The 16,749-nt window shown below is 37.3% G+C and overlaps 1 protein-coding gene across 1 annotated transcript in view; it reads right to left on the bottom strand.

Moving 5' to 3' along the window:
- The window catches only part of Nav3 (neuron navigator 3), a gene marked incomplete at its 5' end in the record, with an annotated part of 238,763 nt that extends 222,860 nt beyond the window's left edge, over positions 1-15,903 (bottom strand). Inside the window, 2 exons of the mRNA XM_059245802.1 lie at positions 14,929-14,981; positions 15,636-15,903. Coding sequence (XP_059101785.1) covers positions 14,929-14,981; positions 15,636-15,903 — 321 coding nt within the window. The remainder of the gene's footprint in view (positions 1-14,928; positions 14,982-15,635) is intronic.
- Between the last annotated feature and the right edge of the window lie 846 nt (positions 15,904-16,749).

The raw sequence follows: 16,749 nt of genomic DNA, 5'->3' as shown, positions 1-16,749 counted from the left end.
GTTTATCCACAAGATGCATATCCCGGTTAGTACACGTGTGAAAAGCAGATGCCTATTATTGTGAAGAACTCAAGCCAGTCTGACTTGTCCCCTCTATGGAGAGGCAGACTTTTGTAATATGCTAGGATTTATTATTATCACTATTATAGTAATTATTATTATTATTAACTTTACTTTGAGATAAGATCACACTATGTACCCCAGACTGACCTTGAACTTTTGATCCTCCTGCCTCATCTTACCAAGTGCTGGGACTATAGACATGTGCTGCTATGCCTGGCATCTGTTACCCATGATGAATTCATAACCATACACATTAGTTAAATAACTAAGTAAATTAACTAAATAATAAATATCATTGCTACCGAGATAAAAATGAGATGGCTCACTGCCATAAAATTGTATCCTAATATATTTAAATCATTAGATTTTAGCCAAAAGATTTAACTGAATACAAACACTTGTATAGAGAAATAAAGTAAAATATAGAAATTGTCTTGTTTTAGTTAAAAGTTATATGGTGGTTATGTTCATTTATTACTTTAATAACTGTCTAATTTTTTTTGAAGCTCAAGGAGATCTTATTGGAGTTTAAAAGAAAAACTACCCTGGAGCAGGCAAACTGTAAATGTTAGAAGATGCCTAGGGGAGGTGAATGAAGGAAAGGAGAAAGAAACGCCCTTTGAGATTGTACATGGCAGAGAAGCAGCCACATGTGGGTCAGACAAGCAGCCACATGTTGGGAGGGGTCTTTAGAAAAAGGATAAGGGAGCCCCAGACAGCAGGAAAACATTTTTAAGACAGACATAGAAATAATAAAATAAAAACTGAGGCTTTTCTGTATACTTCAGAGAAGCTGGCCAACTTTGAAGCCTCCTGGCTGTGGCCTCATACACCACTATGCATATAGGCAGGAATCCTGGGAGGAAAAGTGTGGAGGCCGGAATTACTCAGAGTCAGAGAATCTGAGCTTGCTTTACCAGCAGGGCTGCATAAGGGATGATTGGACCACGGGCCTGGGCACCAGGTATTTGGAAGCGTCTACATCTGGCTGTATCTAGCAAGGGGGAGATCTTTTGCCTCGCCCTGAGGCATTGTCATAAAAAGCCCCTTTGAATAAAGTTCTGGGCCACTGAGTATTGACCCAGGTCCTCCTGAAGCTATCTTATATTTCTGTCTTTCTTATCAATGGATACGTCTATCATTCTATCTCTAAGTTTTTCATCCCTCTCCCCTCAAGGGTACCCTGGGAAAGGTGGGGGTAGGGTCCCCCATGGAAAAGTATATTATTTCATTGAAGAATTGATTATTCTACCTATCTCTTTAACATAGCTCACCATAAACTCCAATCAGGTCAGAGAATCTATTCTCTTGACCAGAACTTTACGTTAGTGTGCCTTTATTACTACTGTTACAACTTCCCAAAGAGGTAACCCTAATATCATTTAGAAAACAGATCACGGATTAGAGCTTGTAAACACAATTGCTATTCCTAAAGACAATTTCAAGCCCTGAAAAAACATTTTTAAGCTTTTATTGTTGGTCATTTGACAATTTTATATACATATAGAGTGCATTTTGGTTATTATTACCCCATCGCCCATCCACCTCTATTGTGTTCTCTCCTCCCTTCAAACCATTCTTGATTCAGGACTTGAAAAAAAACATATTTTTATAAATGAGAAATAGTTCCAATATAAAATGATGACTGTTATGCTATGAGAGATGGACTCTTAAAATGAAGTCAAAAATCGATTTTCAGTCAGATCCCCAAAGGACCAAGAAACAATAAAGTCTGAAACCTGTCTAAAACAGTTATAAAGGGATCCTCTTCTACAGGAGCCGTTTTTATAGCACATTATAATGAAAAAGGTACTGAACCAAGAACTGAACTGACATATTTATAGAAACAGCCTACAGTTTTCACATCCACATTTTTCTGCTTAAAAAAAAAAAAAAAAAAAGGCCTGCTTGGTCTCCAAGCAGGCCAGGGAGGATTAGTTAATCGAGGGGCCTAAGATATGAGGTGACCCCATGAACGAAGCTAAGTGTGAGCGGGACACAGTTAGGAAACATCTGAGGCTGTGGGACTCAGGTTCAGAACAGCCAGAGATATAGGATCCTGAGCCTCACCAATGTCTTTCTCCACAGCTCTTACGTATTCACCAGTGTGAAAATCCTAAGAAGGTTAATAGACTTTGAATCTGTCTGAAGAATCCACTGAGGAGGAAAGGCTGGGGAAAAAAGATCCAGGGGCCAGAAATCATGAAGTCCAGAGCAATTTGGAGGCAGGAGAACAGAATAAGAAAATAAATATGGCTTAAAGAAGAATACGCTCCAAGCTCTGATGAGGGCCAAGGCTGAACTTAAAGCTGATCACATGGTATGTTTTAGTTAAAGGAGTAAAGTGTTCAATTTATGCAGTTTTACTAATAAATGCTCAGTCTTCACAAATCAATTTTACCCATGACTGATTCTTTAAACAATGATTTTAATGTGTTTCATTTTTTACAACATAGCCATAATTCTCTAGGTTCACAACATGTTGCATGAAAAATAAGACAGTCTACACATCCTATATTATATGCTAAGTATGGAAGCAAGAGGAGTGGGTTGAATACTACTTTCCAATTTTCTCCACCGCAGACTTGTCAGAGCTAGCATAGGGAGCAAGCTGAAAAGCGATTTTAAGCACCTAGCTACTTACCCTAAATAGAAACCTTTTTTTTAATCTTCCCCATAAAGTTTGATAATAATAACTTTGTTTTTCCCATCTACAAACAGCTTAGTGAAATGGACTTGCATTTTGTGTATGAACGATTAATAAATGGTACAGCCAGAATTCAAGCACAAACCCTGCAGCCTGCAAATGTAATGTAGACAGTGTAGCTGAGCTATTTCTTCTCCTGGCTAAAAGTGTCTACACCATTGGCACATGGCTAAGACACAGTGCCAAGCACAAAAGAGTTGTTCAATAGATGTTTGGTGAATGTAGTAGGTAAAGATAGAATAGAATGCAAAATTCACTTGCCCCACATAATATGTATGTTTACAAGGTTTGAATACCTCCAAATTGTTTCTTAAGTATCTAATGCTTTTGTGTATGTACAGAGACTAAAACATACGATGGGTAAAGTAACCACAATCAATGGAATTCCAGCAGGCACCAAAAGCCAGAAATGACAGGATGGAATTCTGCTCTGGCCTTTTAAAGAAACACAGATCAAATGACATCTTGATTCTGACCCACTGATAACTACTTTTCCATTATGGTTTCAAGGTCTGGGATCAAATTTCAATACTTTTAATTCATTGAATTGGTGATTGTTTGGTACAACAGTTACAGGAGGCAATTCAGTTATCTGCAGAGGAAGTCAATAGACATTGCATCTTCTGCAAACCAGGGTCATCTGGGCCCATGTGAACAGCTCCTTTGCAAGTCTCACCTTCTGAAGTTATGATTTTTTTAAAACAGTTCTTCAGAGAGAGAAGAAAAAGCTTGATTAGGTGCCAATGCCACCAAGATGTAAGGATCTCATGCTTCCTGCTCCCAAATTTGCAGGGCAAGAGAGGGAAGATTTCAAGGTAATTCCATTTGTCTATTTTCGGTATTTATTTCCTTCTTTGTTTCTTCAGGATTTGGTTTTTAGCCATTCCATGGTTAGATACAAGAAATGGTTTACTTAATAGGCACCATGGTGAAGTGTATAAATGCTTTACAGTCAAATAAATCTATTTTCATTTGAGCATTGCAGTACACATGCTATTAGAAACCAGGATATGTTTACTATCAAACTCTCAGAGTCCTGAAGAACGTAATGGGAATGAAGACATTTTGATTTCCTTACTCAAAGTATGTGAGGATTAAAAAAATGAGAGTTTAGCTGTTTGGTAGGAACTAGGCATGTGTGTATATCTATGTATCTATCTATATAAATATAAACATATACCCATACTAGAAATAGAGAGGAATTCATTTCTGTTTATATATGTGATGTGTGTGTGTGTGTATTGTTCATATGTGAAAATAAGCTTCTCCTAGATACATATTTGCTATGATACAAGTGTGTACATTTCTATGTGTATGTGTCTATACGTTGATAAATATAGGCCTAGATATTTTAAGTTCAGAAGGATTTTATCAGAAAAGTTTCTTTTCTTTAACTCACTTGGTAGAGAATAATAATTGCCAAATGTTAACATTTGTTTTCAGATATAAATGTCATTGAATCATCATCATCATGAACTATAATGGGCAAAATGAAGTATCACAGCATTCTGACAAGCCGCATCAGTATCCACTGACCTGAAGATTTCAGGATTTTAAATGAGTTCCTCTTTTTCAGTTTGTCCCAAGAACAAAACAACTAAAAAGGAACTTGGTGTTTTATCACGAAGTCACAAAACCAATGTGTAATTTCACCATAAAAATCTATAAATATTATTTCTGTCTTATGACCACACAGTTCCTCATTTGCACGGGCTTTTATATTCCTGCCACAAGTGGAAAAAACACATGTGGTCTCAGGAAAGGATGCTTATTTATGTCACAAGTTTGGGAGTAGGAGAGGAGGAAAGAGTGGTATTAAAATGCCAGAGAGGGAGGGAGAGGCAGAGAGAAAGAGAGAGGCAGAGAAAGAGAGAGGCAGAGAAAGAGACAGAGAAAGACAGAGACAGAGACAGAGACAGAGAGACACAGAGAGAGAGACAGAGAGAGAGAAAGAGAGAGAGAGAGACAGAGAGAGAAAAGAAAGCAATTTCTACCAAACCCCAAATTTTGTAAACAATGAAGAAATGATTCCAATGTAATGGATAAGTAAAAGACTCAGAGTAGCTGATAGAACACCACCAAATGGAAAGAATAAAATTGGGTACCAAAACTACTTAATTTAAATGTTCAATACATAACTACCGTATCAAGGCAGTGTGACAATCGAAAAAGAATAAAGAGATCACAATGGACGTAACAGAGAGCCTATAAAAAGGCACAAAAGTGGAAATAATTAAAATTGACAAAGAAGTGAAGGCAATACAATGAAGAACAGACAGAATTGTCAAAAAGGAGACGCTGAAATAACTGGATACCACATGTAAAACATCGGACCTAGATGTAGACTTCACATTCTTTCCAGAAAATTAATTTAAAGTGAACAATACATTTAAAGATAAAGCACCGAAAATTAAATTGTGAGAGTACAGGAAAAAAATCTAGACCATCTTGGATATGGCAGTGACTTTTCTGATGCAACATGAAATGTAGGGTCTGTGAAAAAAATGAAAGCTAGACTTCAACCTTCTTGTCTGAAAAGAGACAATGGTAAAATAATAAAAGAACAGTAAGTGGGGGGAAATATTTCCAAAAATGCCTGTTATCTGAAATATACATGGTATACACATATTTTAATAAGATGCATGCACTGGATGTATATATTATTTATATACATCTCAGATATATACTATATATAAAATAGACATGAGTTATGAGAGAGGACATACAGCTAATTGTTTTCCTAGTTCTGATTCTGTCATGAATTTGTTATTTTTTTATTTTGATAGTGGGTAAGTATATAAAATATATTCAATACTAAAAGTAAAAAATTTAATGTGAAGCTTCCAGCTTCCACATCAAATGCCAATTCTTACTGTAATGAAGTCCATTAAGCTGTGTAGAGTTTGGGTCTATGTAATTTTTGTGTGTGAAGTTTTTAATTTATTTGTAAAGTTTTTAATAATAAAGTTTATTAGAAATAAAATACACAAAGATCCCTTAAACCTCAAAAATAAGAAAAGCTAATCTGATAAAAAAAAAAAGATGGAGTCATAGTTCTGAAAATAATGCAGCACCAGGAAAAACATTCAGACAGTAAATAGCTTATGAAAAGATGGTCATTACTCTACATCACCACAGTGGGTCATATTAAAACTCAGTGTGTTAACACTACACACCTACCCAGAATAGCCAAAATGTGGAACAATTCAAGCACCAACTGCTCATGAAATGTGTAGAATTGAAACTTTCATTCTAAATAGGAATAAAAACACCCCTTTGTAGGTAGTGCCACTGTCCTACAGAATTATACAAACTTACTGAAATTATACAGTCCAGCAACTGTGATTGCAGTATTAAGTAAGCAATTTGTATAGGGATGTATGTCCATACAAACATCTGCACAAAGACATTGGTAGCAGCTTCATGCAAACTTCCCAAGACTTGGAAGACAATAGGATGGCCTTCAGTGAGTTAATGGATGAATACTACATAGTACAAACACACACATGGTTGGATAATATTCACCACTAACATGGAATGAGTGATCAGTGAAGAGACAGTCAATTCACACTGCTAACTGAAAGAAGCCAATCAGAAAGGCTACTGCCTATGGGGAATAGTAAACGAACATAGTTTTCAGGGATTAGGAATATGTGAAGGTTATCATAAAGGGTTATTAGAGGGTTGTAACTTTTTTTTTTTTTTTTTTTTTTTTTTGGTTTTTCGAGACAGGGTTTCTCTGTGTAGCTTTGTGCCTCTCCTGGAACTCACTTGGTAGTCCAGGCTGGCCTCGAACTCACAGAGATCCGCCTGGCTCTGCCTCCCGAGTGCTGGGATTAAAGGCGTGCGCCACCACCGCCCGGCCAGAGGGTTGTAACTTTTAATGGTGACTACAAGTCAATATTCATTTTTCCCAAACCATCACTAATATAAGTTATGTACTGTGAATAGTAAGGATGTACCAAAGTAATCAAACTACTGCAATGGACTTACCATGCTGGGGGGATGTGGATAATTGGGGAAGCATGTGAATATGTGAACAGAAAGTCTAGGGAAAACCTTGCTAACTCTGAAATTTGCTACATGCCTAAAACTTCTATTAAAACTTATGTATTTAAAACGAAAGGAGAGGGAAGAGAAACAGCCAAAGATCCAGTGGTCTAAATTCCAAACTACATCCTGTCAAATTTATTTATAAACAAGTCTAAAAGTTATTAGGCTCAGACTGAGACATTAGTCCAAACCACAGTCCTTACACTTACTCAGTATGGACCATATGTATTCTCAATGAGGTCTAGTTCTTACACAGTGTTGTTCTGATGACAAAATAATTAGAGCAATTCAAGCATCTAGTTCCAGTTGTGTGTGTGTGTGTGTGTGTGTGTGTATGCATTCCAAACCCAATCAATAAATTATGATGATATTGTCAAATTCTCAGAACCCCCTCTAAAGTTTAGATTCTGTGCAATTATTTTCTAATGTTCTTTGATACATGAAATGCAATTAACAAAAAATAAGTTGGACAATATGATGTTTTCAAAATGTAACAAGAGATTTTTTTGTTCATGGCTATCCTCATGATTAATTGAATTCAGGCTAGAATAATTTAATTATGATTATTTGAAGCAAGTATCTACTAGGTTTCAAACATATATTTGCTCAAAGGTCAAATTTTAAATGGCTATACTGCGGCCAGGTAGAGAAGACTTCTGTTTCATTATTGTTTCTTCTTCCCATATCTAATGCAATTTACGAAACATCTTTCTTACAATTAAAACACTATAAAGATAGAAAATGAAATACATTCTAAGATAAAACGTTGGCCAGAAAAAACATCTTTTTTTCTGAATTAAAAAATACAAATCCTACCAAACTAGGATTTTAATGGACTGTGCTACTGGCTGTACACTTTCCACACTGCAGGATAGAGCCAAGCTCCAATTCCTTTTTCTGGGGCACAGCCAAAGAAGAATTAATTTGACCATTTTCATCCATATAACACAGCTTGACAGTTCACTAATAAGCTAAGCAATGCTATGGAGACTTTTAGCTCTGAAAACTATCACAATGAAAGTTTCAGAACTTAAACATAAATTCTCTAAAAGAGCAGTTTATATTCCTTCCAAATTTAGAGATACGGAAACAATGAAATCAGTAAGGGAACTATAAAGTATAATTTTCTTTGAGTGTTTCTGAATATACCAGATAAATATTTGTATTAAAGCATTTGTTTTCAGTAATCTCTTTATCTTACCATCCCCAAATCATCAACTTTCAAAATGGCAGGGGGACCTTGTAGATGGGCTTAAGTTAGGAATGTGGCTTTCCTGTAAGTTGTAGGGCTAAAATCCCATAGTGTGCCTAATATAAAATTTTACTAACATTTAAGAACATTCTAGTATTTTTTTTTTTTTTGGTTTTTCGAGACAGGGTTTCTCTGTGTAGCTTTGCGCCTTTTCCTGGAACTCACTTGGCAGCCCAGGCTGGCCTCGAACTCACAGAGATCCGCCTGGCTCTGCCTCCCGAGTGCTGGGATTAAAGGCGTGCGCCACCAACGCCTGGCGCATTCTAGTATTTTATTTCTTCCCTATTTTGTTTCAAACATCTCTTCTTGTCTTATGTAAGGTGCCCTCTAGAGAACAGATGTAGTGGGTAGCCATTCCAACCTTGATTTGGAAGTTCCAACCACCATTGAGGCTTCGGTAACTCTCACGCCTACAAGGCAGGGCAAAGAGAAGACCTTGAAGACCTGAGATGCAGATGCGCCATCTCTCTTGGTTCCTGGACCCTGGACGCTGGAAGTAGACTGAGCAGAGTTCTCCAGAGAACACTGCCAGACTGTGCTGCGTCTTTCCCAGATCCTGCAACCTACCTATCCCTTCATTTGTAAGTTACACCACTAAATAAATCTACCTTTTAACTACATGGAGTGGCCTTAATAATTTCACCAATAAACAGCAGTCTCAGGTCGTGTCTTTGAAGGGTACTAAACTAGGGAAAATACAGGACACTTTTACTATAATGAGTGGGTCACTTCCCAACAAAATTAACTATAGAAATGGGTAAAAACGTCTGTGGAATTCAGAAAGAATTTCTTTTGAAATCCAGTATTTTATGGGTCACGAATGATATAAGAGTGGATACTAAGTCCTACTTTTCCATCTTCTAGGAATAATATTAAAAGAAATTAAGAAGGACACACATTCCAAAACATCCTTTATCGGAAAAATGTTACACAGTCACAGACAGAATATGATAAAAATTGCAGCTACATGTTGTGGTTAAGCAACAGTTGAGCTAACAGTAATCACATAGAGAACTGTGGTGTGAAGAATACAGTCAAGCTTTGAGCCACACACTTCTAATCCTCAACTCTGTCAGATAAACTAATTCTTGCCTGGCAAGGATTTCAAACCATCAAATTCCTAAATCATCTGGGTATGTCTGAGGATCCTGAAATATAACAGTCTATCTTAAGATGAAGGAAAATTTGTTTTCAAAACAATTTTCTGACATGTCTAACATACTTGTTTGAGAATCTCACACTTGTGCCTCTGCCTTTCAAATAAATGTTGGGCATTTTTTCTTTTGCTATTTTTAATCTATTAAGCATTCAAGACATTCCTGGTATTTATAGTTTACTAATTTCCTCATGTAAGCTCAGCAAAGTTATGTCATGCAGCATGTATTTTAGTTCTTGATTAATACCTACCTAGAAATTACTCAACAGGTGTCATCCATATTAGTAACTTCATCTTCAAATTATGTTAAATATAGTGTTTGTTCAGATCCCACAAATTATTTCTATGTTTCAAGATGATTATAATCTGAAATAATTCACTGATAAAACATAGCTATTTCTTTGAAACCCAGAGTGGTATATCTAGATATTTCAAAGTGGATAAGTTCATATTTTTCTTAAATATGTGCCCTCTGAACCATGCTATCTAAAATAATATTGTTATTATTGTTTTGTTTTGTTTTTTGAAGAAAAATATTTTTTTAATTCTATGACATTTAAAACAGGAAAACAATCAGAGAAAAAAATCAAATACAAAATCAAGTTATCTAAACATACCAATAAAGATTAAAATATCTAGTTATTCTAACCTAGAAAAAAGGAGAGAAGGTACAAATTACCAATGTTGGATATGGAAGAGGGACTATCAATATTAATCCAATGATTATTAGGAGGATATAAATAACATGACCAGCAGTGTGCCATTGTTGTTATATTCTTTTATACACATAAATTTGCTTCCATTTTACAAGGTACTTTATAATACTTCATAACCTTTAATATAAAACATCTATGTCGACTTTTTCTTTATTATAAGAAAAGCAATAGAGAATAACAAAAAAGTGTATTAGCATTATCTAAAATTCTGGTCATTACTAAAATGATTTGAATTTCTTAAATTTTAGTTTAATCTACTTCATACCCACATTTCATACATTTACATCCTCTATGACTTATATAACATAACACAGAGGAAAATATTTTGGTTTGGTTTTTTAACATTTTCCTCTAATAGCCAGTCTTCCACAAGAACTTCAAATTTTCTTCCTGTATCACTCCCCCCCCCTTTTTTTTTTTTGGTTTTTCAAGACAGGGTTTCTCTGTCTAGCTTTGGCACCTTTCCTGGAACTCACTTGGTAGCCCAGGCTGGCCTCAAACCCACAGAGATCCGCCTGCCTCTGCCTCCCGAGTGCTGGGATTAAAGACGTGCGCCGCCGCCACCACCACCTGGCCCTGTATCACTTCTTTTAGGAATTACACCATCACTTAAGTCCTTGTTGCCATGGATCTTCTTCTTTCTCTACGGCTACATTTTCTTTTTTAAAAAGATGTATCTATTTTTATTTTATGTGTATGAGTGTTTTGCTTGCATCTATGTTCATGCTCCTGTGTACCTGAAACCCATGGAGGCCAGAAGAGGGTGTCAAATCCCAAGGAACTGGAGTTTCAGACAGTTGAAAGCTACCACTGGGGTCTTGGGTATGGAACCCGAATCCTGTACAACAATAGCAAGTACTCATAACCTGAGTCATCTCTCCATCCCCTGCTGCTACCTTCTTCTCTTCTTTTTTCATCACTGAAAAATACTACCCTCGGCCCAGCTGTTTCCCGAGCATCTTTTCTTTTCTTCTCTTCAATAGGATACCCTAAAAACAATGCATGGCTCAATGGGTACCATACCGGCCATTACTTCTTATTAGACTATCTCTTTATATAGAAGGTTATGAACGCCCATCTGATTACCAAACCTGACTTCTTTATTCCAGTATATTAGCCACATTGGGTAGCATGTGACAGCATTTGCTATATTCTATTCAACTCATTTTATTCAGTATTATTTACAGTAAACACCATAGCTTAAACTACGACAGGATACACCTGTGGTCCACTGTCTCAGCACACTCTCTTATCATTCTTCCTTTCCTAACTCCTGCCTCATAAATATTAATATTCCCCATCACAAACCTTTTCCCTGTTGAATTTATACAGGTCTCCTGCAAGCTTTCCTCCTTGCTATTCATCACCTGTGGATGAAGCCTCGTCTAACCACTGGCTTCCTTGAATAGAAGTTCAAGGTAGCCGGGCAGTGGTGGCGCATGCCTTTAATCCCAGCACTCGGGAGGCAGAGCCAGGCGGATCTCTGTGAGTTCGAGGCCAGCCTGGGCTACCAAGTGAGTTCCAGGAAAGGCGCAAAGCTACACAGAGAAACCCTGTCTTGAAAAACCAAAAAAAAAAAAAAAAAAAAAAAACCAAAAAAAAAAAAGAAGTTCAAGGTAACAATCTAGTTACTCCCTGCTTTTTGTTCCAATGGGTGTCAAACTCTATATGTCAAAATATAGACAGATCATTTTTCCTTCCACCTGCTAGCCTAGTTTCTTTTTTGGAAATCGTCACCTTGTGCATTTGGCCAAAAAACAAAACCTAACTGAAGAATTTGAAAGAAAAAAAAAAAACTTCCTTTTTTTGCCATCTTCCACATCCAGCTGCAGTCTAACATACATTGTATTATCTTCAAGTTGCACTTGCAAGCGACTTTAAACATTTGTATCAGATATTGACATATCCAAGCATTAAAAGTCATCCATTTTATCCTCCATTGGTTCGAAACACCAACGTAAACTCTTTACATGGCCCATATGTGACTAGATTCTGCCTTCCCCTTCAGACGTCTCTAGTTATGCTCGAACCACAGAGTTCTTTCTGGAACACACCAAGACCCTCACCTCCTGGGTTCTTTTATTCTTCCCATGCAATTCTGATGCTGTTATGTACTTATATTGCAATACTGATCTTCATATGGACCTCAGTCAAATGCTCCTCTCCCTGCTACTTTAAGGCTCTTGGCAATCAGTGGCTAAACATGAATTACCTGGCTGTTATGAAAATGGATCAATACACTGCAGTTTCACATCTCCAGAAAGTCTAGTAATAAGTGCTTAAAATGAGTCTATAATGGCCACAGAGCCTGAAATGTAGCCTGAAATTCAGACAATCTCGGACTAGAGGATTTTGTCCTAACTCTTTGTTGTTGTTGTTACTACTAAACACAAACTTCAGACAAGGTCACAAAAGAAAGGATATGTAAGATGTGGTGGCAGCCCTCCTGTGCACAAGGATGGTATGCTGTAACTGAAGTGGAGCCTTGGGTTGCGCAATCACAATCAGCAGCATCCAGATTGGAGCAGATGCCTGATCCATAAGCCTAGTCATGCTGCCATAACCGTCTCTTTTCCTTTCTGGCCCCGGCTCTAGTCTGGGTTGTGTACTCATTAATTACACAGTGACAATAAAAACTCTAAAGAACGGTGACAAAAATAGTCCAGCCATAAATTACATTTGTTTCACAGCTTTTCTTCTGAATGAGTATTGGGAACTCATGCCAAAGTCAGATTTGAAGTGCGACCAATCAGAAAGAAATGATCCAAGCTATTCTCATTCAAAACTAACTATGACTCCAACTAACACTTTCTAGAGGGAGGAAGCCACAGTTTTCAGAACGTCACTACTTTTCAGTCTTTGGGTTTCTTTTTATCATCAGAAGCAGGGAAACCGAGACAGCATGCATACCAGCAGGTGCATGGCAGGGCTAATAAGAACTATCAGGAAGCTATAAAAAAGTAACAGAGTCCTCTTGCAGATTTATAAAAATGCTAGGTGCAGATACTTCAGATAAACAGCAGAGGATTGCCTCTCTAATTTTGAGCTTTGGAGATTTTTTACCCCCCCCCCCCCCCCGTAATCAAGTATGAGCTTATCTGGATATCAGATCCTCAAAAAGCAGCATAGAATCAAGATAGCAGAGTAGATAGAAAACTCTGGACCAGTGGATCTCAAAACCGATGGGTCACGACCCTCAGGAGTCAAATGACCTTTTCACAGGGGTCACCTAAGGCCATTGGAAAACACAGATAATTACTTTATAATTCGTTATAGTAGCAAAATTACAGTTATGAAGTAACACCAAAAAGAATTGTATGGTTGAGGGTCAGCACAACATGGGGAGCTATACGAAATGAAAGGGTCACAGCATTTGGAAGGTTGAAAACCACTGCTCTAAACTTAAAATCCTTTATAGCACCTACCATTTGGTTAAAATAATGAAAGCAAAATCAAGTTTTTGGATTACAAAGACACATATATGCATCTCAGGGACTAATAAATTTGTCGAGTGAAAGCTCTCACAATATTTTAGCAGGTGTTAATCCATTCATATGTTACTTATAATATTTACAATAAAATCACTGTGTATTTGCATATTATGTTAATTAGTGTACATATAGGCACTAATTTTAATATAATATATATAAATAAGAAACATTCAATTAAGGTTTATTTTGCAACTGAGAAATCCCAGACAACTTACATGTTTTTCCAACATCCCACAACTACTAGCATAGCAGAGTTTGCATTTACTCTATTTTAGCATGCCAGCAGTAAAACTTTACAAAGAGAATGTAATTAATTTCCACAGAGTAACATGTATGTTGTGAGTAATTCGATCAGAAAATACCCACAAAGCTTAAGTCTTTTATAGAGACCTTATCTTTTTATGGTGATTTTTTTAAATAACAACAGCTGTAGATCATGACATTTTAATCTTTTTTTGTTTTGTTTTGTTTTGTTTTTTGAGGGGGGAGTTTTCATGTTTTAAGCAGCCTAATTAATTAATCCTGGAAAATAAAATTTTTATAACATTGGATTTCAGTCTTTTGACATTAAGTGAAGTGGGTCAGCAGGTTAAGAATTCCATGAGTTTTCAAACTCAACCAAATCTATGACAGGGATTCATTAAGACATCCAAAATGCCTATACTGTGCTAACATGAGAATTCTCTGACACAATCTTACTTGGAGACTTGGGCTGTTATTCAGGTTCATAACTGTCTGGTATGTCTTCACTAGAGGAATTCTGTGTTAAGTTCATCCCAGAAAAGTAAGTTGCGGCCTTGTGATTAGGGTTTGTTTGTTTGTTTGTTTGTTTAAGTAGACAGCCTATCAATCTATGGTCTTATTTATAAATGTGAAACTTTGCTAGTTAGGAAAGGGGAGACATGGCTGGAGTGAGGGGCCTCCAGACTGAGGGCTTTCTGGAAGCTACTGTGAATCTCATCTCAGAATCACACACTGCTCTGAATACATGCTACAGCAAGCCTTCAGAGCTGTGTCCAATGGTGGCAAGAATCCATGTGCTCACACTGAACTTCGTGATGAACAAATACAATACTTACATTTTAAAAAATGCACATGGCTAGTTCTGTTCTTCAAAACAGTTGCTCAGTAAAACTCTATGACTTTAAACTGGAAATAAAGTTTACTGACAGAAAGCCCAGTGTAAAGAATTATGAACTATAAAAGATCAGAACAAACAAAAGGAGAAGTTAAAAAAAAAAAAAAACCAAGCAAAAGTCAAGGGTCGAAATAAACACCTAGGAACATGTTATACAGTAGTACAAATTCCTCCCTGCATGATGCTGCCGCACTGACCCTGAACACACAGAAATACGGAGGGTAGAATGGGATCTGATGGGTTCTTACACAAGCAGGAAGGCATGCAGACAAACTTCTAGGCAATTGTGCAAATGTAGTTCATTTCTAAAGCGGTGCTAAGGGCTGAGATTGAGAATGAATCTGACTCTTACCATCTGAGAATGACTTCTAGGACATCCATTGATATCTTCAACTTTCTCATTTGCTAAAAGGAGGAAATAAAATAAAAGAGGGGGAAAAAGAACAACAGGCTTAAGCAGTGAAGTGAAACACGCGCACACACATACATACAAAAAGGCGACCTTTAAAATAAAATTAAAAAATTAAAAACGCCAAGCAGAAACGCCACTGCTTGTCCTATTCAGTCCCCCAAGCCATGGACAGGGGAGCACACCTGTTAACAGCCAACAGTTCTATAGGCACAAATCAAGCAAAGGAAAAAAAAGGGGGGGGGGAAATGAGTGAGGAGGAAGTTGCTGCCGGTTTTCCAGCATGTGCCAAACGACTGCTGACATGAAACCTTTCACAATTGTCCCGGCTGGCTCAGGATCCAGTTTCAAGGAGTCTCCGTGTATGAGTTCCTCTGGTTAACGAAACGCACACATGGGAGGCATCTGGTTTAATGCGGCTTTCGTTTCTGACAATGCTCTATATGTAGAGACACAGTCCGAGCTATTTTAAAGTATGGCCAGAATGCCTTTTTCAATCGCACATAAACACATTTAATTAAATCGGAGATAGGAACTCTCATCTCCTGGACACACGGCACGATTCATTCTGGAGGCGTTAAACCTCTAGCACAATATAGCAAAAGAGCTGTGCGCAGAGCCTCTCTGAGTTGTCAGAGGCCAGGTCTCACCAATGATCTGGATGATCTCTGCCAGAAGGACCCCGTCTGCAATGTCCTGCTGCAAATCCTTAATCAGCCGCTTGTGTCCAGATTTAGCCAGGTAGTGGTTGGCCCAGTCAGTGTAGATCTGTTGAAGACAGAGAGAGAAGAAAGTCAGATTGGGGTGTCGGAGAAGAGAGACAAGAAAACTGCTCAAGGCAAATGCGAGACTCAAAGGGAAACTGTTCGGGATCACATTCCAGCTAAAGAAGTCACAGCTCCAGAGGAAACAGTTGTAAAGTCATTTTTAACCGGCTCTTTCCCCCACTTATCTCTTGTTTCAAAGGAGGATGAATCACTCCTTTCAAAATCATGAACTAGTCACTTGTGACCAAGCAAAACTCCCTTCCCAGACAACTCCGGAGGAGATCGCTACTAGCAAACCAGTTTGAGTTTTCTCTTTTCTCTTCCCCTCCTCCCTTTATTTTGAAAATAATCCTGTCTGTGTAAAGGGAAGCCACCTGGACTGATTTACAGAGGAACTTTATAAAAATGTGTTTCTCTGAAGAGACATTATTGAATTTGCCATCTGAGATACTGTATGTGACAATATTTTGGCATCCTTTTATGAAATAATTGCAAATGCCTTCCTGTCGAAGATATTTTGTTTGGGCTGTCATCTCTCATTTAAGCCTCTTGAAATGTGTTTGTATTAGAACACAGAGGCAGCAAATGGAGTTATAATGCAGAAATTGCAAAACCAAATAGAGAAGTGTATTGCAAGCTACAGGGTTGGCAATTTGGCTTACAAAAGAAGTGACTCCAGCAAGTGGTCATGATGTAAAGAAAAGATGAAATTTCAAGAATTCCACACACACATAAAGTTACTTTTTTTAAAAAAAAAATCTATTAGTCTACTAGGCTAGAAGATGTTTCAATTGCATGGGTGGTTAATTAGTAACTTTGTTACAAGGTAGATTAAGATAGGACATAATATTAAAAAAACTGAAATGAGACAAGAGAAGGGGAAACAAATAAGAAACAGACAAAGTTGGCTGGAATCATGGCTCAGAGGTTAAGAGGTTCTAGCAAAGTACTCACTTTAGGCTGCTCACTATTACCTATCATGTCATCTAAGATCCAG

This window comes from Peromyscus eremicus, chromosome 18, assembly GCF_949786415.1.
Source record: "Peromyscus eremicus chromosome 18, PerEre_H2_v1, whole genome shotgun sequence".
NCBI classification, from domain to species: domain Eukaryota; kingdom Metazoa; phylum Chordata; class Mammalia; order Rodentia; family Cricetidae; genus Peromyscus; species Peromyscus eremicus.
The sequence above is the reverse complement of the archived record's forward strand: the minus strand, read 5'-3'. Positions and strand labels throughout refer to the sequence as shown.